General features: G+C 50.4%; 2 protein-coding genes across 5 annotated transcripts; one reads left to right on the top strand and one right to left on the bottom strand.

Annotated features, from left to right (window-relative positions):
- Positions 1–20,182, top strand: LOC138090818 (F-box only protein 6). Of its 4 annotated transcripts, none has more exons than XM_068986531.1 (9): positions 1–65; positions 1,966–2,190; positions 2,713–2,859; positions 8,443–8,628; positions 15,480–15,774; positions 17,855–17,981; positions 18,502–18,597; positions 19,504–19,639; positions 19,867–20,182. In XM_068986531.1, exons 5-9 carry the CDS (start codon positions 15,510–15,512, stop codon positions 20,038–20,040), a joined length of 798 nt encoding a protein of 265 aa, XP_068842632.1. In that variant the 5' UTR covers positions 1–65; positions 1,966–2,190; positions 2,713–2,859; positions 8,443–8,628; positions 15,480–15,509; the 3' UTR covers positions 20,041–20,182. The 4 variants fall into 4 exon arrangements, with proteins under 4 accessions (XP_068842632.1, XP_068842633.1, XP_068842635.1 ...); XM_068986532.1 differs by having other exon boundaries at positions 8,395–8,628; XM_068986534.1 differs by lacking the exon at positions 8,443–8,628.
- A 257-nt stretch (positions 20,183–20,439) lies between these two features.
- Positions 20,440–25,636, bottom strand: MAD2L2 (mitotic arrest deficient 2 like 2). Its single transcript, XM_068986205.1, has 9 exons — positions 25,517–25,636; positions 25,014–25,065; positions 24,793–24,911; positions 23,431–23,502; positions 22,765–22,865; positions 21,876–21,970; positions 21,482–21,555; positions 20,933–21,025; positions 20,440–20,710 (listed from the first exon to the last, which is right to left on the bottom strand). The coding sequence occupies exons 2-9, from the start codon at positions 25,051–25,053 to the stop codon at positions 20,669–20,671; spliced, it is 636 nt and encodes a 211-aa protein (XP_068842306.1). The 5' UTR covers positions 25,054–25,065; positions 25,517–25,636; the 3' UTR covers positions 20,440–20,668.
- Between the last annotated feature and the right edge of the window lie 365 nt (positions 25,637–26,001).

Genomic DNA, 26,001 nt, shown 5'->3' with positions numbered 1-26,001 from the left:
GGAGGCCGCAGGCTCCATGCCGATCCCGAGCTCCGGTCCCGCGGAGCGCGCCGCCCCGTGCCCAGGTCTCAGCCCAGCTGGGGGACCGGTAGGGGGGCGACAGGCGCGGGAGGGGGCTTGGATGTCAGGCGCTGCGGGTCTCTGGGTCTCTCAACGTTGACCGAACCCGAGGACGCCGTCACTGGCGGGCCGACACCCGCGGCAGGCGGAAAAGGACAGAGGGAGCCGCGTGGGGGCGTGGCGGGGGCGGAGCCAATCGCCGTGGTCTGGTCGCCGCGGCGCTTAATCTTTCGCCTCCCGGCCTGGCTGTCCCGAAGCATCCTCGGCTTCCGGGGCCATTGCCGCCTCACCTCCAGAGCAGCGCCCTGGCCAGGAGACAGTCTAGGGACTCTGGGCACCGTCCCGCCCGCGGGGCCTGGGACGAGGCCAAACTTAACCAAGCCTCAGCTTCCGCTTTCGGAAATGGACTTAGTAACAGGGTCTCAAGGGGTTCTGGGGAGAGTCTATGGAGTAAAGGCTAGTGCGTGGCTTCTGGACTGGTACGCAGGAAGCCCAGTAGGTGCGAGAGGCTGCTTCGTAGCGCTGATGTAGTCGTTTCCGCTTAAGAGTGCCCCAGGATGACCTTCACCCACCTAACATCCCCAGCTACCCCCTCTGCAGTCAGGCTTTGGGGATGGGGTCCAGTAATAACGTGGGTTGCCATGCCCTCCCTCAGGGGATCTTCTCGACCCAGGGATCGAACCCGCGTCTTTTATGTCTCCTGCTTAGGCAGGCAGGTTCTTTACTGCTAGTGCCACCTGATGTTGTTAGTCACTCAGTCATGTCCACCTCTTTGCAACCCCACGGACTGTAGCCCACCAGTCTCCTCTGTCCATGGGATTCTCCAGGCAAGAATACCGGAGTGGGTTGCCATTTCCTTCTTCAGGGATCTTCCCGACCCAGGAATGGAACCTGGTTCTCCTGCATTGCAGGCAGATTCTTTACTGTCTGAGCCACCTGGGAAGCCCAATATGGGACCAGACTTTGGACCACAGGTTAAGACACCTCTAACTTGGAGATCCAACCAGTCCATCCTAAAGGAGATCAGTCCTGGGTGTTCATTGGAAGGACTATGTTGAAGCTGAAACTCCAATATTTTGGCCACGTGATGTGAAAAGCTGACTCATTTGAAAAGACCCTGATGCTGGGAAAGATTGAGGGCAGGAGGAGAAGGGGACGACAGAGGATGAGATAGTTGGATGACATCACCGACTCAATGGACATGAGTTTGGGTAAACTCCAGGAATTGGTGATGGACTGGGAGGCCTGGCGTGCTGCAGTTCATGGGGTGGCAAAGAGTCGGACACGACTGAGCGACTGAACTGAACTTTGAGCCCTTTGAGGGACTTTTACTTCGTTTAGACAATGCTTTTAGAAGTTACCAACTTTTAAAAATCGACAGATTTCATGTTTTTTAAAAAAATGTTTAAAATTTCTCTTGAAAAATGGGAAGACCTGGCCACAAGGAGTCTTTTTCCATCACTGCCCCAGGGACCAGGGGACCGTAGGAACCAGGCTCAAGGTCAGAGTTTCAGCAGTCTCTGTTCAGGCTGTCCAGGCGGGGGCCCACCTCCCTCCCTGCATCCAGGAAACCAGGGTAGAGGTCTAGGGCGTGGCCCCACAGGGCAGGGGCTAGGTCAGGAGGACTCTGGCTTCCCAGAGGGAGGAGGAAGCAGAGAGAAGGTGAGTCCTTGCAGGAGCTACGTGTACCTTGTGGTGGTGATGGTGGTTGTGGTTTAGTCACTAAGTTATGTCCACCTCTTTGCAACCCCATGGACTGTAGCCCACCAGGCTCCTGTCCATGGGATTTACCAAGCAAGAATACTGGAGTGGGTTGCCATTTCCTACTCCGGGGGATCTTCTCAACCCGGGGACAAATACCTTATTTATCTGTTTATTTTTTTCTCTGCTGCTGCTGCTGCTAAGTTGCTTCCGTCGTGTCCGACTCTGTGCGACCCCATAGACGGCAGCCCACAGACTCCCCTGTCCCTGGGATCCTCCAGCCAAGAACACTTGAGTGGGTTGCCGTTTCCTTCTCCAATGCATGAAAGTGAAAAGTGAAAGTGAAGTCACTCAGTCGTGTCTGACTCTTAGCAACCCCGTGGACTGCAGCCCATCAGGCTCCTCCGTCCATGGGATTTTCCAGGCAAGGTACTGGAGTGGGGTGCCATCGCCTTCTCTGATTTTTTTTGTCTCTAGTAATGGTAAAATCCTTCTCCCTGGGCAGGTGCCAGTGTGCCCACTCTTTTTTTTATGGGATGAATGTGTTTAGAAGACTGTGAACTGTGTGAAAATTAATAAAGGGAAACTGATAGTACAATCCCAGCATTAAGAGGCATACTGGGCATTTCTGGCAGAAAGTGACAATACTGCTGCAAACAGAAAACAAAAATGATCTTCTCCTCGCTTGGCAACAGCTCAGCCAATGAGAGACTAACAACTCAACCAATGAAAAGCCATTATGCTTCCAACTCCTAGTATCTTCCAGTGAATTTTTTTTTTATAACAGCCCCACCCAACTTTCCCTTCTCCTCTATAAAAAGAGTCCCTTCTCCTTTACTGAGTAGGACTTATAAGTGGTTTGCTGAAGTTGCACAGCCTGAATTGCAGTTCTTTGCTGCTCCAAAATAAACCAGTTTTGCTAGTAAAAAAGTGACCATTTTACTGTTTTAGGTTAACTTTACACAGAGGTTTCCACGGAGGTTTCACAGAGATCCAGAGAAGACCTTCCAACAACTCCAAGGCTGGTGAGCAAACAAGTGCCGCAATTCAAGGAACACACTGGGCTCACTACTTTCTTCCCAACCTGGCAGTTTGAGGGTAAGTTTTTCTCCTGGATCTGAGCTCCGCTCTTTCTGTGTCTTGAAGCTCTCCAGGCTTTATTTGGGGGCTTCCCTAGTAGTTTCAGATGGTAAAGCATCTGCCTGTAATGCAGGAGCCTCGGGTTCGATCCCCGGGTCAGGAAGACCCCCTGGAGAAGAAATTGGCAACCCACTCCAGTATTCTTGCCTGGAAAATCCAACAGACAGAGAAGTGTGGCGGGCTACAGTCCGTGGGGTAGCAGAGTTGGACACGACTGAGTGACTAACACACAGGCTTTATTTGGAATCAGTTTGAAGGCGCCATCCTTTTTTATTAAGGCGTTGTTTGTCTGTGAGTACTTGGTTACCTCTTAGGCCTCACTCCATGTTGAAATCAGACTGTTCCTAGTGTAACTGTGCTAGCTTCCGGTCCAGCTACTTTTGGAACCAGGCTTTTCCTATTGAAACTGTGCTGATATTTGGCCTGGGGGCTGTTTAAGAATGATTCTTTTGCTCCAGAGAAAAAGCCCTGAAAAATGGGATCCTAGTTATATAAAAATGTTTTGAGGGTGCTCCCCTTTTCAGGGACCTGAGGCAATTTTATGTTAAAAGAAAAAAAAAATCCTGCTGTCTCTCCTTATAAGCATTTTTAACTAAATGGACCAACTGAAACAGATGTAATTTAGAACATCAGTGACCAATGTAGGAAACTTTTGAACTCCCCAAATTGCCTCTCTTAAAATTGTTCAAAGTAACTGAAGCAAACCTTAAAGACAAAACAGTTTCTGAGGTCTTTTTTTCCCGAACCCCTCTTCTTCGTCTGTGGATGCTGGCTCCCCGATGCTCCCTTGCTCAGAACCTATCGGAACATGCTCCTTAAAGTTAATCTTCTGAGGATTGAAATAAATCGCAGATTACCTATGTTCCCTGGACCAATTGTGAGCCATAGTTAAAGTGTTTCCTAAAGTAACTGAGGATCCCCCATAGGTTTGCTGGAGATTTTAATAGTTTTTCAAACCTGCCAGTCTGCTTTCTCAGATTTATATCAGTCCACATGCTTGTTGGTGAGTGTCAAGTAAACATTGGATGAAAGTAGCCCCATGGAAATATTCTGGAAGGGTTTTAGTAGAGCAAACCCCTACCTTTTGGCAAGAGGCTAGAACACTCATTGAAAACCTCCATTGAGCAATGACAGTAGCTTTTCCTAAGCCTGTTGATTGGAACAAAATGCAGCCTTACACACAAAAATCTGATGATTATTCTGTTCATGATTAGTCTAATCGATCTAAGGTTAATTTTTTAAAATATATGTGTTTTATTGACGTATAGTTGACTTACAATGTTTCAGGTGCACAACAAGGTTGTTCAGTTATACAAATACACATATTATTTTTGAAATTATTTTCCATCATGTGTTATTACAAGATATTGACTATAGTTTACTATGCTATACATAAACCTTTGTTGCTTGTTGCATATCTATTTTTTAATTAAAAATCTAGCATTCTATTCATACTTAGTCAAACAAGTGGAATCAAAATGTCATAAATTTTTTAGTTAGGCAAAAATTCATAAGTTTTCTAAAATATATATAATACATATTTGTATATGTATACAAAAGCTTTTCTACTACACTTGATAAAGGCTTGAGAAAGAACGTCAAAAAAAAGAGATGGAGATATTGGAGAACATAAACTAGATGAAATGGGAACACTGAATATGAAATAGAAAAAGTGAAACAAACTTAAAGTAAAAGATCATCATATAGTCCAGTTGTTTTTAAACAATGACTGCTCATTAGAAGCATTTCTGGCGCTCTGGAGGGAAAAACCAATCCCTGAGCATTTGTATGATTTCAGGTTATTTTTAAAGAAATATTCAGCTTCCGTCAGATGTTGAGTCCCCTTGGGTAACTGTTACTTCCATGTTTATTAGTGGACTGAACTGGGGTCTTTTTCTTTTAGTTAAAAGCATGAGAATGGAATGGGAAACTGTGTCCACTCTTAGATTCATTTGGTAAATCAGATTACTTGCTCCCTAAATGAGCCACCAGAAACAAAGACTTCTAAAATTCTTAATCTTCAGCTCCAGCAAGTGAAGGTCCCTAAACAGATCCAAAACCTTCTAGTTTCTGGTATTGCAGAGAATCAGGGTATCAGAAAAAAGATTTTTACTAATTTAAGCATTTCAGGAGCTTCGAGTCTTCTCATCAAGTCTCTTATCAGCCTTTCCAGTGTCCTTCTAATGCCCAGTGAGAGGGCTCTGAGAACTACAGGGGCTCTTCCCAATCTTCCCTGTTGATCAGCTCGAAGAAACATCTCTCCAGATTAGGAAGGAATTTCTGTCCTTACTGAGAGCAGAGCCACACTCTTGGTGCTCAACCCCACTGCAGAGAACTAATACAGTTCAGATAGGGGAATCTCTAATAACCCTCAATAGGCTTCTCTCTCTAAGCCTTCTCCCTTTTGTTTGGGCCTTTTGAGAGATACACACCCATTCTCTTAGCTCCTCCAACTCCATTCATTATTAGGTTAAGGCTTCTTGAAAGAATATTATACCAGAATTTCTTCCTCCCAAAAGGAGGAAATAATTCTAGAATTTGACAGTAGCCATCAAAATAGCCAGCCAGGTAAATGAAAAGACCTTTTGACATCTTTTATTTGTTCTGTGTCTAACACTACAGGGGCTGATTCTGGAAATACCAATTGTTTGTCCCTGATGAATCAACTACCACCCTCCTTAAGGGCCAAATCTCAAACTGATACTGGAAAAATTCACAGTGTACCTCCCATTAAGATTCAAATAGATCCCTCTAAACTCTCCAGAATTAATCAATAGTCTATAAGTAAAAAAGCCCTTCAGGTGTAAAGCCCATAATAGAAGATTTCAAGGCTCATAGTCTCATTATCCATTGCAATAGTCCCTGTAACACCCCTATTTTACCCAAGGGGTAAAACCCAGGTGCTGAAGATGGTTTGTCCAGGACCTCCAAGCATCAAACACTATCTCTCAACACCCAGTTGTTCCTAACCCCCACATGCTACTGACATCTGTTCCCTGTGCAAGCAAGTTTTTCACTGCAACTGATCTATGCAGTGTATTTTTCAGTACTCCAGTTGATAAAAGTAACCAGTAATCTTTTTGCCTTCACCTGGAATGGACAGCAAAACACCTGTACAGTGATGCCCCAGGGTTTCACAGAAAGTCCTTACTTTTCACGTATCTTGAAAGCTGATTTAGATGATATAAAGTTTTCTACAGATTCTGCTTTGTTAAAATACACAGATGACTTGCTCTTGTGCTCTCCTCAAACCGCCTCACAGGAAGACAGCATCCACTTGCTAAAACTTTGAAACATAAAGTCTCCAAAGAAAAACTGCACTTTGCTCAAATTCAGCTTTGATATCTAGATCACGTGATCTCAGAACAGGGACTATGTTTGGATCCAGATAGGCTCCATAATGGGCTTCCCAGGTGGCACTGGTGATAAAGAACCCACCTGCAAATGCAGGAGATGGAAGAGATGTGAAGTTCGATCCCTGGGTCGGGAAGGTCCCCTGGAAGAGGGCATGGCCACCCACTCCAGTATTCTTCCCGTAGACAGAGGAGCTTGGCAGGCTACAGCCCATAGGGTTGCACAGAGTCGGACAAGACTGAAGTGACTTAACACACTTGCACAACAGGCTCCATGACATCCTAAACTTCCCCAGATCAAAAACTAAGCACCAGTTATGAGGCTTTCTCAGCTCTCTAGTTACTGTTGAAATCAGATCCCAAATTTCTCTCTATGGCTCAGCCCTTACGTGATTTATGAAAAACTGGTAAAGCTGACTCCGTTAATTGGAGAGGTCAAGATGATACAGCTTTTGAAGACTTAAAGAAAATCTTAATGAGACCACCTGCCCTTGAACATCCTAATCACCAGCTTCCCATTTTCCTCTTTGTGTATGAGAAGGCAGGGACTGTCCTCAGAGCACTCACCCAAAAACATGGGGACCATCATCGACCTGCAGGGTTTTGTAGCCAACAGCTGGACCCTGCGGTGCAGGAATACCTCCCCCCGACCTTCACCCATGCCTCAGCCGTTCCTGCCACTGCCCTCTGCTTAAGGCCACTGAAGAGATAACCATGGGATCCCATTCAACCACGGTTGTACCCCAGGTAGTGGAAGCCCTCCTGAGTTCTTATCCACTCAACACTTTTCAGTCAGTTGCCTCACCTCGTATGAAATCCTTTTGCTGACTGCTCCCCACATAACCCTTTCACATTTACTAACTTCAGCCCAGCTGCTCTTCTCCCGTCCTTCACCATGAAACCCCTGCACTGCCTGACCCTCACAGGTCACTCTTTGACTCCACATAAACATTTAGAGGAGATGTGTCTAATCACTGCAGATTTTTCATGGTTTACTGATGGTCCTTATTTAAAGGGAGAAAGTGGTAAATACTGTGCTGTGTATGCTATTACAACTCCTTTTGATATTGTTGAAGCAACACCTTTGTTCATTGTTCAGTGGCTAAGTCCTGTCCAACTCTTTGTCACCCCGTGGACTACAGTATCCCAGGCTTCCCTGTCTTTCAGTGTCTCCCGGAGTTTACTCAAAAATATGTCCATTGAGTCAATGATGTGATCCAGCCATCTCATCCTCTCTTGCCCTCTTCTCCTCCTGCCCCCAATCTTTCCCAGCAACAGGGTCTTTGCATTAGGTGGCTAAAGTATTGGAGCTTCAGCATCAGTCCTTCCAGGGAATATTCAGGGTTGATTTCCTTTAGGATTGACTGGTTTGATCCCCTTGCAACATCTTTACCTGTGGCTTAATTACCCTATAGGCTGAACTATATATTCTCACGGAGGCTTCAAAGTTTAGCCAAGGCAAAACTGCTTACATTTATACTGACAGTCAGTATGCCTTTGGAGCAGCCTGTGAATTTGGGATAACATGTGATCCCCTGGGCTGTAGCCTGCCAGGTTCTCCTTTCCTTAGGATTTCCCAGGCAAGAATCTTGGAGTGGGTTGTCATTCCCTCCCCCAGGGGATCTTCCCAATCCAGGGATCAATCCTCCGTCTCCCATATCTCCTGCATTGCAGGTGAATTCTTTACCACTGAGTCACTGCGCAAGTCCCCACAGCTGATAAAAGGAGATCTATTTTAATATTGTGTGTGTTAGTCACTCAGTTGTGTCCAACTCTTTGCGACCCCATGAACTATAGCTCGCTAGGCTCCTCTGTCCATGGGATTCTCCCGGCAAGAATACTGGAGTGGGTTGCCATTTCCTTCTCCAGGGGATCTTCCCAACCCAAGGATCGAATGCAGGTCTCCTGCATTGCAGGCAGATTCTTTACCATCTGAGCCACCAGGGAAGCCCAAGAATACTGGAATGGGTAGCCTATCCCTTCTTCAGGGCATCTTCTCAACCCAGGAATCAAACCAGGGTCTCCTGCATTGCCTGCAGATTCTTTACCAGCTGAGCTACTATGAAGAACATTGCTCTACCACAGCATTGTTATTTTTAATGGAAGCAATTAAGCCTTTATTATAAAATCTTCTTCATAGTGTGCTCTTGGGAGATGAAGACCTTAAGTATCACACCTTTCAACCTAGAGATTTCATCTGTTGGAAAAGACACCTCAAGAAGGACTCTCTTCAGCCTCCCTGGAAAGGCCCCAGCAGCTGCTAACCTCCTGCTGTGCTGCCAGACCCCAGAGAACAGACTCTTGGATTCATGTGACGCATCTAAAGAAAGCGCCAGAACCTGACTGGACCTGCACACCATCTGGTGACCTGAAGGTAAAGATTTCCTGGAATTGAAGCAGATGACATCCAATGAGGCGGCTTGACCCAGATGTCTAGACAACCTGTTAGAAGGTTCAGTATTCACAGATGTGGGTGTCTTTCATCTAGACTATAAAACTGACCCTGGATTCTTAGCCAAATTGAGTCTCTGCATTTGCAACCTACAATCTGTATCGCTGATGAAACATCTGATTCTGAAGAGTTTCTTTGGAGATAACAATACTGTCTAATTACTCCATGTTTATTCCTACACTGTGTCATTCCAAAGTTCTTGTTAATTCCTTCAGTTTTGAGCATAACTTTGCTTCCCAGTTGGCACTAGTGGTAAAGAACCCGCCTGCCAATGCAGGAGACAAAAGAGATTTGGGTTCAATCCCTGGGTGGGGAGGATCCCCTGGAGGAGGGCAGGGCAACCCACTCTAGTATTCTTGCCAGGAGAATCCCATGGACAGAGGAGTCTTGTGGACTACAGTCCATAGGGTCACAAGAGTTGGACACAACTGAAGCGACTTAGCAACAAATTGCTGTATTCACTCTTATAAGATACAGACTCTTAGATGGGAAATTCCTGAGAGATCTCCTCCTGCCCACCCCCCCTTCATACTTAAATGTGACCACAGTGGGTGTCCAATATGTGCGCTTTCCCTCTGACATAGGACAAGACATTCAGGAAAGGTCCTTCCTGGCATCCAGAGACAAAAAGTGATTGAATGCTAGTTAAAAAAACAAAAAACCCTGAGTCTTGATCAGGGATGCTCTTGGAGAAAGATCTTGATCAAAAGGGAGAAATGTGAAAATTAATCAAGGAAGACCTTACTAAAATGGACTGCAGAAGACAGAAAGGGGAGAACTTGACAGTCAATACACATCCCAACAGGAAGAATCAGTACAGATCTCCAGCAGGAAGTAACACTACTAGTGCCAGCAGAAGGAAGAAAGATTTTCTCCTTTCCTGGCAACAGCTTAGCCAATGGGAGACTGTCACAACTCAGCCATTGAAAAGTCAACTGTATTTGGAACTCCCAGTTTCCTCCAGCTTTATAACTGTCCCTCCTGACTTCCATGTCTCTTCTATAAAAGAATTCCCTCTCCTTTGCTTGGGCTTCCCTTGTGGCTCAGCTGGTAAAGAATCCACCTGCAATGCAGGAGATCTGGGTTCTGGGTTGGGACGATGCCCTGGAGAAGGGACCGGCTATCCACTCCAGTATTCTGGCCTGGAGAATTCCATGGACTGTATAGTCCATGAGGTCACAGTCCGACTCGACTGAGGGACTTTCATTTTCACTTTCTCCTTTGCTTAAGAAAATTTACAAGCGTTTCACCAGTTGTAGGTCCCAAATTGCAATTCTTTGCCAGTGTTAGTGTTAGTCTCTCAGTTGTGTCTGACTCTTTGAGACTCCATGGACTGTACCCCACCAGGCTCCTCTGTCCATGGACTGTTCCAGGCAAGAATACTGGAGTGGGTTGCCATGCCCTCCTCCAGAGGATCTTCCCGACCAAGGGATCGAACTTGGGTCTCCCACATTGCAGGCAAATTGTTTACCGTCCAAGCCACCAGGGAAGCAGTTCCTTGCCACTCCCAAATAAATCTCTTTTGGTGGTAAAATATCTGGCTGTTTTATTGTTTTAGGTTAACAACTGCTTTTTTGGCCAAAGTCACAAGGAAAATGAGAAGTCTCCCAGTGTCCCTACATGTGGGAGGAGACTATTCCCTCCCACATGTAAGCAGATAAGGCCCTGAGTGATAGTGGCTACAGGCCCACCCCACCTCCACCCCGAGGGAATCCCCTTAGACAGCTGGATAACCACGATCCCCCCAGGCAAGATTCAGGCCAAGGTGGTTCAGTTCAGTCCCTCAGTCATGTCCAACTCTGTGACCCCATGAATCGCAGCAAGCCAGGCCTCCCTGTCCATCACCAACTCCCAGAGACTCACTAACTCAGACTAACGTCCATCAAGTCAGTGATGCCATCCAGCCATCTCATCCTCTGTTGCCCCCAATCCCTCCCAGCATCAGAGTCTTTTCCAATGAGTCAACTATTCGCATGAGGTGGCCAAAGTATTGGAGTTTCAGCTTTAGCATCATTCCTTCCAAAGAAATCCCAGGGCTGATCTCCTTCAGAATGGACTGGTTGGATCTCCTTGCAGTCCAAGGGACTCTCAAGAGTCTTCTCCAACACCACAGTTCAAAAGCATCAATTCTTCAGCACTCAGCCTTCTTCACAGTCCCAACTCTCACATCCATACATGACCACTGGAAAAACCATAGCCTTGACTAGACGGACCTTAGTCGGCAAAGTAATGTCTCTGCTTTTGAATATACTATCTAGGTTGGTCATAACTTTTCTTCCAAGGAGTAAGTGTCTTTTAATTTCATGGCTGCAGTCACCATCTGCAGTGATCTTGGAGCCCCCCAAAAATAAAGTCTGACACTGTTTCCACTGTTTCCCCATCTATTTGCCATGAAGTGATGGGACCAGATGCCATGATCTTCGTTTTCTGAGTGTTGAGCTTTAAGCCAACTTTTTCACTCTCCACTTTCAATTTCATCAAGAGGCTTTTTAGTTCCTCTTCACTTTCTGCCATAAAGGTGGTGTCATCTGCATATCTGAGGTTATTGATATTTCTCCCGACAATCCTGATTCCAGCTTGTGTTTCTTCCAGTCCAGCGTTTCTCACAATGTACTCTGCGTAGAAGTTAAATAAGCAGGGTGACAATATACAGCCTTGACGTACTCCTTTTCCTGTTTGAAACCAGTCTGTTGTTCCATGTCCAGTTCTAACTGTTGCTTCCTGACCTGCATACAGATTTCTCAAGAGGCAGGTCAGGTGGTCTGGGATTCCCATCTCTTTCAGAGTTTTCCACAGTTTATTGTGAGCCACACAGTCAAAGGCTTTAGCATAGTCAATAAAGCAGAAATAGATGTTTTTCTGGAACTCTTTTGCTTTTCCCATGATCCAGCGGATGTTGGCAATTTGATCTCTGGTTCCTCTGCCTTTTCTAAAACCAGCTTGAACATCAGGAAGTTCACGGTTCATGTACTGCTGAAGCCTGGCTTGGAGAATTTTGAGCATTAGTTTACTAGCATGTGAGATGAGTGCAATTGTGCGGTAGTTTGAGCATTCTTCGGCATTGCCTTTCTTTTGGGATTGGAATGAAAACTGACCTTTTCCAGTCCTGTGGCCACTCTGAGTTTTCCAAATTTGCTGGCATATTGAGTGCAGCACTTTCACAGCATCACGTTTCAGGATTTGAAATAGCTCCACTGGAATTCCATCACCTCCACTAGCTTTGTTCATAGTGATGCTTTCTAAGGCCCACTTGACTTCACATTCCAGGATGTCTGGCTCTAGATGAGTGATCACACCATCGTGATTATCTGGGTCGTGAAGATCTTTTTTGTACAGTTCTTCTGTGTATTCTTGCCACCTCTTCTTAATATCTTCTGCTTCTGTTAGGTCCATACCATTTCTGTCCTTTATCGAGCCCATCTTTGCATGAAATGTTCCCTTGGTATCTCTGATTTTCTTGAAGAGGTCTCTAGTCTTTCCTATTCTGTTCTTTTCCTCTATTTCTTTGCATTGATCGCTGAAGAAGGCTTTCTTATCTCTTCTTGCTATTCTCTGGAACTCTGCATTCAGATGCTTATATCTTTCCTTTTCTCCTTTGCTTTTCACCTCTCTTCCTTTCACAGCTATTTGTAAGGCCTCCCCAGACAGCCATTTTGCTTTTTTGCATTTCTTTTCCATGGGGATGGTCTTGATCCCTGTCTCCTGTACAATATCACGAACCTCATTCCATAGTTCATCAGGCACTGTATCTAGCAGATCTAGACCCTTAAATCTATTTCTCACTTCTACTGTATAATTATAAAAGATTTGATTTAGGTCATACCTGAATGGTCTAGCAGTTTTCTGTACTTTCTTCAATTTAAGTCTGAATTTGGTAATAAGGAGTTCATGATCTGAGCCACAGTCAGCTCCCAGTCTTGTTTTTGTTGACTGTATAGAGCTTCTCCATCTTTGGCTGCAAAGAATATAATCAATCTGATTTCGGTGTTGACCATCTGGTGATGTCCATGTGTAGAGTCTTCTTTTGTGTTGTTGGAAGAGGGTATTTGCTATGACCAGTGCATTTTCTTGGCAAAACTCTATTAGCCTTTGCCCTGCTTCATTCCACATTCCAAGGCCAACTTTGCCTGTTACTCCAGGTGTTTCTTGACTTCCTACTTTTGCATTCCAGTCCCCTATAATGAAAAGGACATCTTTTTTGGGTGTTAGTTCTAAAAGGTCTTGTAGGTCTTCATAGAACCGTTCAACGTCAGCTTCTTCAGCGTTACTGGCTGGGGCATAGACTTGGATTACTGTGATATTGAATGGTTTGCCTTGGAAACAAACAGAGATCATTCTGTTGTTTTTGAGATTGCATCCAAGTACTGCATTTTGGACTCTTGTTGACCATGATGGCTACTCCATTTCCTCTGAGGGATTCCTGCCCACAGTAGTAGATATAATGGTCATCTGAGTTAAATTCACCCATTCCAGTCCATTTTAGTTCACTGATTCCTAGAATGTCGATGTTCACTCTTGCCATCTCTTGTTTTACCACTTCCAATTTGCCTTGATTCATTGACCTGACATTCCAGGTTCCTATGCAATATTGCTCTTTACAGCATCGGACCTTGCTTCTATCACCAGTCACATCCACAGCTGGGTATTGTTTCTGCTTTGGCTCCATCCCTTCGTTCTTTCTGGAGTTATTTCTCCACTGATCTCCAGTAGTGTGTTGGGCACCTACTGACCTGGGGAGTTCCTCTTTCAGTATCCTATCATTTTGCCTTTTCATACTGTTCATGGGGTTCTCAAGGCAAGAATACTGAAGTGGTTTGCCATTCCCTTCTCCAGTGGACTGCATTGTGTCAGACCTCTCCACCATGACCCGCCCGTCTTGGGTTTCCCCGCGGGCATGGCTTAGTTTCATTGAGTTAGACAAGGCTGTGGTCCTAGTGTGATCAGATTGACCAGTTTTCTGTGAGTATGGTTTCAGTGTGTCTGCCCCGATGCCCTCTTGCAATACCTACTGTCTCACTTGGGTTTCTCTTACCTTCGGAGTGGGGTATCTCTTCACAGCTGCTCCAGCAAAGCACAGCTGCTGCTCCTTACCTTGGAGGAGAGGTATCTCCTCACTGCTGCCCTTCCTAACCTTCAATGTGGGATAGCTTCTCTAGGCCCTCCAGCGCCCTTACAACCACCGCTCCTTGGACGTTGGGTTGCTCCTCCCGGCCGCCGCCCCTGGCCTCTGGTGCTGGGTGGCTCCTCCCGGCCGCCCCTGACCTCGGACACAGGGTAGCTCCTTTTGGCCGCCACCCCTGACCTTGGACACGGGGTAACTCCTCTTGGCCGCTGCCCTTCGGGCATGGGGTCCTCCCGGCTTCTGCCCCTGACCTCGGACGTGGGGTAGCTCCTCACGGCCACGCTTAGTGCTCCTGTCGCCACCGCCTGCACTTAGTGACACCACTCTAATTTTCCCAAAACCCTGTGCAATTCAGGGCTTCCCTGGTGACTCATTGGTAAAGAATCTGCAATGCAGGAGATCGGGGTTCAATTCTTGGGTCGGAAAGATCCTCTGGAGAAGGAAATGGCTCCCCACTCCAATATTCTTGCGTGGAGAATCCCATGGACAGAAGAACCTGGCGGGCTACAGTCCACAGGGTCACAAAAGAGAGGTGGACATGACTAAGCAACTAAACAAGAACAAAAGAGTTAATGATGCTTTGGAGCGCTTCTTGACCAGTTGTGCTCAATGCTTTACTTGTACCTAGTCAGTCCTCCCAGGCCTTTTGAGGTCAGGACACCTACTATCTCCACCTGGGGCAGTGTGGGGGGATTACCTTCCCGGGACAGGGAAGCCTGGTATGCTGCAATCCATGGGGTCACAAAGAGCTGGGCATGACTTAGCAACTAGACAACAGTCTTCCCAGATAGTCACTGAAGGCCACAACTAAAACACAAGCGATGTTGCATCTTCACCCTCAATCTGCTTTTCAGTTTCTGGGCATTTCGGAGCGATCTGAAGCCCAAGCCAGAACTTTCCGGGGGCGGGGGTGGGGGAGGGGGGGACCTCCTCAAGGGGACATTTTATCACATCTGTTTTCCAGGCTAAAGTGAACAATTTGGGGAGAGAAGTTTGTTTTCTCGGGACTAGCCCATTACTTAAGTTGTGAGCTAGTCTGTGGATGTGATAAAGATTTTATATTCTAACGGTGAATTCACATCATTAAAATATCACTGAAAGCTTTTGCAGAGCTTACAGACAACAGCATGGTCTTGGCAAAATCTTACAGTTCATCAGGCCCACCAACTAAAAATTAAGCCATTAATTTTTAATGGGGGGATGGAGCCTCTTAAAAAATTAATCCCTTTAAGACTTTATCAATATTATTGTGCTCTTTCAAATGTGCATAACATGTGACCACTTTATTGTGAGGGGCTGCTGCTGCTACATCGCTTCAGTCTACCGTATACTAATGTGTATACTCAGTTGCTCAGTTGTGTCCGACTGTTTGCAACCCCATTGACTGTAGCCCATCAGACTCTTCCATCCCTGGGATTTCCCAGGCAAGAATATTGGAGTGGGTTGCCATTTCCTTCTCTGGGGGATCTTCCTGACCCAAGCCCATATCTCCTGCATTTCCTGCATTGACAGTGGATTCTTTACCACTGAGCCACCTGGGAAGCCCACCGTATACTAGAAGGGGGCTCAGATGTTTCCTGGCCTGGGTCCCTGGGGATCTGTGGCGTCCACCTTCCTGGTCCGAGCTCATGACGACTGTTGCTCCCCACAGGCCTGTGTGTGCACCTCACCCCCCGCAGCCATGGCCCTGGTCAGCATCAACCAGCTGCCCGAGAACATCCTGCTGGAGGTGTTCACACACGTGCCCGCCCGCCAGCTGCTGCGGAACTGCCGCCCCGTGTGCTGCCTCTGGCGCGACCTCATTGACCTCGTGTCCCTCTGGAAGCGCAAGTGCCTGCGGGAGGGCTACGTCACCGAGGACCGGGACCAGCCTGTGTCCGACTGGAAGGTCTTCTACTTTCTGTGCAGTCTCCGCAGGAACCTGCTGCGCAACCCATGTGCCGAAGGTGAGCAGGGGCTGCTTTCCTCCCTTTCCTGAACCTCAGGACCTTTGCACTTGCTGTTCTCACACTACCTGGACTGTTCCCTCACCCCCCGCCCCAACACCTGTCACATTCCCTTGGTCCTTCTCATCCATCAGATCTCAGTTCAGAGATGTGCCCTGATCCTGCATCTGAAAACAGTGCCCCCACCTCTGTCACGTCGCCCCATTTCCTTCCTTCATTGCACTGGTCATAACCTAGAATGACTCAATCTCTTGGGGTTTTTTTTTTTTTTTTTTCTCTCTGCTACAAATTTCAAATTCCTGGGGCCTGACAGATCTTGCCACTTGGCACCCCATGCCCACATAGCAAGTGCTCAGGACACATTGGTTGAATGAATGAGCATACACCCAGCACCCTTTCCCATCTAGTTCAGTCTTTGCTGCCTAAGGGCTATGTGCAAGCGGGCTATGTGCCTGGTCTGAGTCATTATCCTCCTGTCACCTCATGATACAGAGGAGGAAAATGAGGAATTTTGAGAGGTGACTACAATCACGTGGTTTGAGGCTCCAGTTTTGCTTATGTTCTCTTATATTTGCCAGGGTTTGCTTATTTTTTCCCCTTTGTTAGCACCTTCATTTCATATCAGGCATCATGCTTCCTGCTGGGATATAGCAGCAACTAATCAAGAGGCCTAATTCGTACACTTAGAACCCTTTTCATGCTTGCTTTCTCTCTGTGTTCTCACGAGCATCACACAGGTTAGCCAAAGAAAGGTAGGGTCCATTTTATAGGTGGGGAGTATGAGGCCCCCCAAGATGAGTGTCTTGCCCAAAGATCTAGAACTGCCTAGCTTCTGGAGTCTGGTCCTGACTACTAAAGGTCCTCAGGCCCCATAGACAGCGCCCCACTCAGTCTCCTGGCCTGCCCCAAATTCTGCTCAGAAGCTGCCCAGCAGGTCCAGGCCACCAACTTGGCTCATCCAGCCCTGCAGAGCCGGCCACCTAGCCTTGCTCAGCTCTCCCTGTGGGCCTGCCCTGGGCAGTGGCCCAGCTCCTGGATTTCTGAGTTCTTCTGGTTCTCTGCTGGGGGAGCCCCCAGGGAACCTGGGGAATAGATGTAGGCTCCTAGTAGAGGGAGTAGTGTATGTAATAGTGTTGGTTGCTCAGTCGTGTCCGACTCTTTGCGACCCCATGAACTACAGCTCGCTAGGCTCCTCTGTCCATGGGATTCTCCAGGCAAGAATACTGGAGCGGGTTGCCATTCCCTTCTCCAGAGGATCTTCCTGACCCAGGGATTGAACCCAGGTCTCCTGCACGGTAGGCAGATTCTTTACAATATGAGCTACAGGGAAGTCCTAATAGAGGAAACAAAGGAGTAATTTGGGAAAGCTCCCCTGGTGATTGTTCTGGAAAGCCTGGAGAGGAATCACTGTTTTAGGGGAGACAGAAAGGACAGCCTTATGCCTCCAAACCTACTCTGCCAACCTGGTGGGGAACCTGTCCACAAATAGAGGGTTACTACACAGCACCAACCCAGAGGATGCCCGGCCCCCGAGTCCTCCATCCTGCCCAGGGCAGCAGGTTCCCACCACCCACCAGCAAACCCCCTTGGATCTCAGTTCCGTAGTTGACCTCCCATACGTCAACATCGGGGGACTGCCAGAAAGTGGTCACACTAACCGTTCAGAACAGAATTACCCTCACGGGACGGGCCCTGCATCATTCAGTGGTTTGAGAACTGAAATTTGGGTATTTCCCAGCGCCCCCCCACCAATACGGAAGTGAGGAAAGTGTGGTTTAGAATTTCTGCTTGTACTATTTTTTTTTTTTTTTGCCCCTAGCTTCACGTCAGGAATTTAGCCAGTCAGAAACAAAGTGGGAAAGTGGGAGGGGAGGGTCTCGGATCAGAGCTGATGCGATGGGCACAGGTTGGAATGTGGAGCAGTGGGGGGTGGGTCTTTGCAGGGTGGCTTCAAAGTGGCGTGGGGAGCATGCCTCGAGATCTGAGCCTCCCCAACCCCTGCACCGCCTCCTAAGACCAAGTGGAGAGGGCCAGGCTGAGCATTCACACAAGGGATCTCACTGGGGCTTGTTTTTCCTAGAGGATATGAGATTCTGGAAAATCGACTCCAACGGAGGGGACCAGTGGAAGGTGGAGAGCCTCCCCGGAGCACATGGCACAGGCTTTCCTGACGCCGAAGTCAAGAAGTACTTTGTCACGTCCTATGAGTAAGACACAATGAGCCAAGAAGCTGTGTGGAGGGAGGAGGGTCCAGACACCTTCTGCCAAATCCCAAGGCCTAAGTGAGGGCCTGCCTATGAAGCTCCAGGGAAGGAATTCCCAAAACCAGCTCAAGGTCTACTGCTGCCTAGAGCAGGAGTCAACTCAGCAGCCACGTTAAGAGACAGCAGGGGTGGAAAGCAGTTTGAGGAGGCAGGGAGCCCGTTTGGGTGGTGAGGCTAAGTCAGGGCCGATACAGGCTATCCCCAGTCTAGGGACCTGAGTTTATACAGGTGCCCTCCTTAGGGTGCTGGGAGACTGGGCCTAAGGACTGGGATGGATGCAGCCCAACACAAGTGGGTCAGGCTCCCCACATGTTCCCCACGGGGCTGCCAGGAAGCAGGAGCCAGAGTCCGCAGCAGCAGTGACTGGCCCACAGTGATTGAGTAGGGACTGCTGGGACCCTTGAACTACCCCCCTGGGTCCAGGCCATTCCTGCAAACACATGCTTTTCCCTCTGCTCCCCAGCATGTGTCTCAAGTCCCAGATAATAGACCTCAGAGCCGAGGGCTACTGGGAGGAGCTACTGGACAAGTTCCGGCCAGACATCGTGGTTAAGGACTGGTGAGTGGGGGCCCCCACCTGAGTCTCACACTCTGCAGCCCTCCCTCTTCTCTTCCTGAGATCCCCTGTAGGGAGTGCCTGCTGAACCCGGCAGTGTCCTGGGGCACGGGCTGCCCTCCTTCCTGCTGACAGAGCCAGCACTTACTCATTCAACACCTGCCTCCCACCACCACCACTGCCTTGCACCAGCAGATGTTAATCCCAGTTTACAGATGGGGAGACTGAGGCCTACAGATGTGTTGTCACAAACAGGCACGGGAGCAAAAGACACCAGAACCCAGCCTCCTTGCACCTCACAGATACTCACATGCCTCCTTGCCTGTCTGTCACCCCTGCCCCTTTAACCTTTCATCCCATGACTCTTTCCCAAGCTCCTATTCTGTGCCCAGTGCTTTGCAACACTCTGGCCTGGCTCAGGGCAGAAGCTGAGCCCTGGTGCCAGCCAGGCCCACCACTCTGAGGGTGATAGGGTGGGGTTTGAGGTGTGCAGAGGTTTCGGAGTGCAGTGGGGCTGACCAGAGGCTGAGCTCTGTGCCAGCCCCATCACACAGGCCTTCCCTCCCAAACCTCCATTAAAATGTACAGGTGACACATATCTGACAGCCCAGGCCTTTATCTCTGTAGAGAGCCTGTCGCTTTTTAGGTTGAAAAAAAAGATTACGTTGAAATCTCCACTGGAACACCCAAGAAGGTTGTTGCCCCTTTTCTCAGATGGGCTCATTGAGGCCCAGAGCAGACTGTACTCCCACGGGCACAGTGGGGCACAGGGAGCACTACAGCCACCTGGGCCTCATGGGCAGAGCAAGGCAATGACACTCGGGCCCCCAGTTACTGGGCCTGCTGGCTGCCTGCTTCTAGGGCCACCTCTGTCTTGGGTTCCCAGTCCTGAGCCCCGCCCTCCCACAGGTTCGCCCCTAGAGCAGACTGTGGCTGCACCTACCACATCCGAGTACAACTGGCCTCGGCCGACTACCTCGTCCTGGCCTCCTTCGAGCCCCCGCCCGTGACCATCCACCAGTGGAACGATGCCAAGTGGACAGAGGTGAGGCCTCATCTGCTTGCCCCTCGCCACCTGCCTCTCCCAAGGCTAGGATGGCAGGAAATCAGGGGCAGCCCCAAGGCCCGGAAAGCCCCAGTCCACTGCCTGGAGCTTCTGCCTTCTGGCCTGGAGGCTCAGCCTTGCAGGACTTGGCTCCACCCTTCCCTTCTCCAGCTCAGCCGTCATCGCCTCTCCAGTCCTAGTGATTGCTCTCTCTCCCCTCCCCGCAGGTTTCCCACACCTTCTCTGATTACCCTCCAGGCGTCCGCCACATCTTCTTCCAGCACGGGGGCAAAGACACCCAGTTCTGGGCAGGCTGGTATGGGCCCCGCGTCACCAACAGCAGCGTTGTCATCAGCCACAGGGTGACCAGGAACCCGCCCCACACCGTAGCGCAGCCCTAGACGTTGCAGGGGCCAGAGGAGGCACCCCACCTGCCCTCCGCACTCCATCTCCACAAGCCATCTCTGACTGTCCTCTGACAGCCATCCATCCGTCCTCTGCCTGGGCCAGCAGAGTGCCAAAGGTCCCTTGCAGGCAAGAGCTGAACCTGTAGGGGGCAGTCCCAGCTCTGACCTGGGGCTTACTGTCATATAGCTCTGACTTTTTGCTGTAATAAATGTTTTCAGCAAAACTCACCTGGGGCTGGGGCTAAGGGTGGGGCTACAAGGTCCTTGGTGCTTGGGCAGAGAAGCAGCCCCTTCCCTCCAGGTAGTGACAGCGCAGCTCAGCCCTGGGAGCTCTTTATTGAAACAGCTCACAGCACAGCATTTGAGACAGACAGCGTTGGCCGGCTGAATCCCAGAAGGCTGAGAAACTGAGGTCCCAGCATTCTTCCCTGCCCTCCTGGCGGAGAAGGGAGCAATCCCTCCATGAAGGCAACCAGGCCTGAGCAGCCCAGGGCTGGAGGCAGGGGTGGTCCATACACAGAGACAATAAGAGCACTTGGAATCAGGGTGGCCCTGCAGCACGGCCCCCAAAGTCCGACAGTCGTGGCTTTCCTGGGGGGTACTGGGGAGGGCAGGTGCACCCTCAGCTGCTTTTATGCGCCCGCTCTTCTACGTAGAGCTGCATCTGATAGACAGGAACAGACACCATAGTCAGACGGACAACCATGGCACCTCCTTTGGGGAACCCACGGGGTCTGCACCCAGGGTGGGGCTGTGTGGCCACCGCCAGGGGTCAAGAGAAGAGGGGACTGGGAGCCTTATGCCAGGCATGCCCTGTCATTTCCCCTGAGCCTTTGTCCACAAGCCATCTGGCGAGGCCTCAGCACAGGGGCCCCAAGCAGCTCACCTTTAAGATATCTGATGTCATGGTCTTTAGAGGTATCAGTCGGGGGTCATGCATGTGGACATCCTGCTCATCTGCCAGGATCCAGGGGAAGTCCTGGGGAGGGGACCAAGGGAAGAGTGGGAGGGGGCCGGCCCGTTGCCCATCTTCACTTTGTTCCCCGCTCCCCTTCCAGAATTGGCATCCTCGGACCTCAGGAAGCATCAGAGCCACCAGGGAATTGCCGTTGTGCAGATTCCCAGGTTCCCCCACCAGAAAGGCTTAGTCTGTAGATCTGAGCTGGCCTGGGGGCCCCAGTGACTCAACATGCCCCAAACACCAGTTCGGAAACTGGATCGAGGCTCCTCTCCTCTCAGCGCTGAGTGCCCAGGTGGGGCGCTGACAAGGTGGTGACCACAGAGCTGATGCAGGAGAGCTACTCATGCCAGGCACTTCCATAAGCAGTGTGATGAGTACCCTGCTAAGGCAACACCCCTGCTCACACAGAACTCTGATTCTCAGCACCTCCCAACTGTCTCCTGCCCGCCCTCCTAGACCAGTCCCATTTCTCACCTTGATGACCTGGATCTTCTCCATGTTGCGAGTGGCAGCTTCTCTCGTGTGCACCAGAACGGTGAAGGTACAGCCTAAAGAGGCCAGAGTTCGGTCAAGCCTGGGCCACCCCATGCCTGCCACTGGACACAGCCTTTTCCCACAGAGCCTAACTGGCACGGCAGCCCCACAGAGCAGAGCGTGAACCCAGTGCTCAGACAAGACACTCAACAGGGAGACTTAACCCCAGATGGAGTCAATCAAGGAGGCCTCCTCAAGTAGGAGGGTTCTTAAGAGGGGTTCTAAGGCAGGAAGGAAGAGAGGAGGCTTGGTGCAGCCAAGTAGGGACCCAAGGACACAGGCCAACACGGAGCCATGGAAATGCCCGGGGAGGAAGGGGTGGGGACGAGCACACCTGGGGGGTTGTGGTCCAGAACAGCATCACACACACTGATCTTCAGGATGAAGGCTCGGAGCAGCTGCTCCACATGAGACAGCAGGGAGTCAGAGCTGGGAAGGAGAGAGGAGGAGAGTCTCCCAGCACATGCACGGCCCCCTCCCCCTGGCAGGCAATCAACCCTGGAAGCAGCCCTGGGAGTACAGAGGGCCTGGTGCTTCTGAGGGCCTGCCTACTTGATTCCACATGGTTAAAATCCTCTGGGGAGTTTAAAACCAAGGCCTTGTCCCATCCCAGGCTAATTAAGTCAGGATTGGGGATGGGGGGAGGGGGGTAGGCGGCGAGCATAAAGAACCCTAGTAGGTGGTTCTAATGTGCAGCCCAGTCTGAGAACCAGGACACCAGGCCAGGAAGGGACAGGGCTTGCTTGAGGCCACACAGCAAGTAGGGACAGATTCTAGTGCCCTGACCTTACCACAGGAAGCCAGCAGCTGACCAGCCCAACACAGCCACCCAAGGTCAACTTCTAGTTGACTATGGACTGGATGCTTGACTGGGAAGTCAGGAAACTGGGTCTGTGTCCTGGCTCTGGGTGACCAGGTCAAGATCATCTGAGAACCAGGACACAGTTGATTGATTTCTGCATCTATAAAATGAGGTTGGGACCAGGCATTTGCCAATGCCGTGATTTTCCAGGTGTCATACAGGAGGGTGTTCTATGTAACCTACGTGATGTCCACAGAGACTGCTGGGTGGCCAGCTGTGCCTCGGCCACTAACAGGCCTCGTTAAGGTGGCACACCTCACCACGTGTCCTCCCGGGCCTTTAGCAATTCAGGGGTTGCCTTAAAGGGGTTAGAGTAGGGGTATTGCTAGGAAGCCTGTGGATGGGGAACAAGGCAGCCCACCTGATGGACAGCAGCGGGGGCTGGGTGATTTCAAAGACGAATTTCTCCACTGGGCGGTGCTCCTTGTCCAAAATTACCACCACCACTTTCTCCACATCATTCTGCAAGGACAAGAACCCCCTCCTCTAGAGCTGGGTCCCCGCCTCCCCCTCCCCCATCCACTCCCCTCCCTGCCACCTGCTCCCTGCCCAGGGAAGGTTGGGAAAGATACTCGCACTCCTGCTCAGCTTCCAGGCCCAGAATCCCTGGGATCCCAGAAAGAAGTTGAGCAGGCACCCCAGTGGTACCCACGGAGAGGAAAGGATGCTGGGTCCCATTGTGATGCTAGGATGTCTCAGGGAGCAGAACAGATGGGGGAATCCCTGAAGGGCCAAGCCCAGACAGAACTTGGGGCAGAAGAAGAGAAAGGAACTTGGGAGAACGACCCCAAACCCTCAAGGCAGGCCCCACTCAGCAAATTCCAGGAACCAAGGCTTCCTGAAGCATGCCTTGAACATACCCCCATGCCCTGGGGCCTGTCCCTGGGCAAGGGTGGTTTCCAGAGAGCAGGGAATAGGCTTCTGGGTGTTATTAGTCATATGGACCTGAAAGGGTCCCAGCATTGCCCCATCCTGGACCATGGAGGGGCACTGGAGGAAGGGTAGGCTGGCAGCCTGGTGTTCTCACCTTCTCCAGGAGCGGCTTGACGCAGTGCAATGTGTCCTGGATATACTGGTTCAGCTCCGGGTGACAGGACATCTACACACAACCCCCACGATGGCTGGTGAGGTTGCAGCACATGGGGGGAACCCTGACACCCTCTCCAGCTGCCCAAGGCCCTGCCTGCCTTTGGAGAAAGGCCCAGCTGTTTCCTAGGGCTCCCCACCAGGAGACAGACTACCCATCATGAGGCTAAGAACTGAACTATCCACAGAGGGGAAGAAGTTAGAAGATCCTAAGAATTCAGTTCCAACATTAGCATTTAATACAGCATTAGGAGTTCCTAATGCAGGGCCACTGAGCTCCTCCAGAGTCTAAGATGTCTCTAAATTGTGGAGGTTTGAGTATACAGGCGTTTTTCCAGAGAAGGGATTCAGGAATTTAATCCATTTTCAAACATTAAGAATCTGGAACTAAGGACCTGAGTGGCCTCAGGCTTAACTCCTCTTTCCTTACTTCATCTGTGGAAGATCTCATTTAAAAAGAAAAGGGAGGAGTAAGTGAGACAAGTACCTAGTATACAGTGTTGTTTAGTTGTTAAGTTGGGTCTGACTCTTGTGACCCCATGGGCTGGGGCCCACCAGGCTCCTCTATCCATGGACTTCTCCAAGCAACAATATTGGAGTGGGTTCCCATTTCCTTCCCCAGGGATCTTCCGGCCCCAGGGATTGAACCCGGATCTCCTGCATTGGCAGGTGGATTCTTTAACACTGAGCCACCAGGGAAGCATGCTACACAGTGGGTCCTCAGTAAGTGCTGATTCTGTTTTTTCATTTTCCCTATATATCCTTTTGCTTTTTTTCCCCCCACCCCCCATGTATATCTTTTAAGCTTCTGCCACCTTCCAGTGTTCAGTCATTTGTTCTAATATTTACTGAGTGCTTTTTGAGGGACAAGAACTTCTAGAGGCTGGTGATACAGTCACATGTATTTACTGCTTCCTCTGCCTTTTAACCTAAAACAAACTGTTACAATTAGGGTAAATGAGAGGAGAGAGAAGGTGCCTAGGAATCCCCTCCAACTAACCATTCATCAGCTTCAGGAGACCTTTAAAAAGATGGCGGGGTGGGGGGACTCTAATCAGAGGACCTGGTCCCTAACTTCTGGCAAGGGGAATTCCCAGTTCAGAGAGGAGGGAAGGAGATGCCATGGCAGTGAGGGATGGGAGGCTGTGGAGCTATCAGCTGCTTCTGTGAACTAGAAGGCAAGGTCAGGCCGCTGAGGAATGAGGGCGCTGAGCCTGAAAGTGGAAGAGTGAAAAATCCCCTCTCCATCCGCTCTGTGATTCGGGGGTGAACCAGTGCACCCAACCTGGCTGTGGGGGCTCACCTGGACAGGCACGTTGTACTTCTTACGCTTCTGGAAGATGCCCACCGGGTAGACCTCACGCACGTAGAGGATCAGGTGCACCGCCACCTCCAGGAACTCGCAGAGCACATCGGCCACCACTGAGAGGGGAACAGAACCCGGTGCGCTCGTGAAAGGGGGAGCCCGCTAGCCCTGGCCCTCCCTCGCCCCCTGCCCCAGGTCCGCAGGTCCAGCCTCCCTACCTTGACCAAAGTTGAGGTCCTGTCGCGTGAGCGTGGTCATCCTTCCCGACACCTGGGGGGTGGGGCAGGAGCTCTTTCCAGAGGCCCAGGCAGCCGCAAGGCCCGCCCACTCCCGCTGCCCCTCCCCTCGACCTGGGAGGGAAACCGGGGAGGGCTGCCCGTCCCTTCTCATAGAACCAGAGCAGCTGGGAAAGCCCACTCCCCGCCCCCCACGCTTCCCCGCCCCACGCAGGTGTTAGAGCTGGGAGGCAGCCTAACGCCTGCGATCAGCCTCCGTGCACTGGCCGCTTCGGCCTGCAGTCTCGTGGCGCTAGAAAAGGCCAGAGTTGTGCCCGCATAAAAGGGCAGGGCAGCGGCCGCAGAGGGAACAACTGGATGCGCAGGGCCGGGAACGTAAAACTGGACACGCGGAAAGCGAAACTAGGCTGAAATTAGGACTTCACCCCCTGCGAGGCTGGATTCCTCCCCTGCTAAAATCCCGCCCCTCTCCTCTCTTCCCGTACCGGCTCCTGCCTCGATTCCCGGCTAGGGGCCCGGCCCCCAGCGAGGGAGACCACCGACCGGGTTACTCTCGCGCGCCTCCCGCTCAACCCGCGGCAGGGGCGCCGCTCCGTGACGTCCGCGGCGCTCCACCGGGTCCTAACGCCGGCTTCAGCCACGCCCACTCCCCGCTCAGCCAACCACGGGTGCGGGAGGGAGGGGCTGTCAGAAGGGTGGGCCCTGTCCGGGCGCCAAAGTGATCCCAAGTCCGCTGATGCTGCGCCACGCCGCTTCCTTCCAATTAAAGGTGGGCGCAAAAAAACACACGCACAACTTTGGTCTCCACATTGGATCGCAACATATTTTCCTCCTCAGGGGATTTCTCCCGCTTTAGGACGTAAGGGACGAGGGCAGGTAGGTGTTGCTGGTGAGAGCCACTGGAGGTCACAGACGGGCACTCTGGACAGCGACATCTACCGCTAGCTCCAAAGTCACCATCCCCGGAATC

The sequence above is a fragment of the Capricornis sumatraensis genome, chromosome 14, assembly GCF_032405125.1.
Source record: "Capricornis sumatraensis isolate serow.1 chromosome 14, serow.2, whole genome shotgun sequence".
NCBI classification, from domain to species: domain Eukaryota; kingdom Metazoa; phylum Chordata; class Mammalia; order Artiodactyla; family Bovidae; genus Capricornis; species Capricornis sumatraensis.
This window is presented reverse-complemented; position numbering and strand designations above follow the sequence as displayed.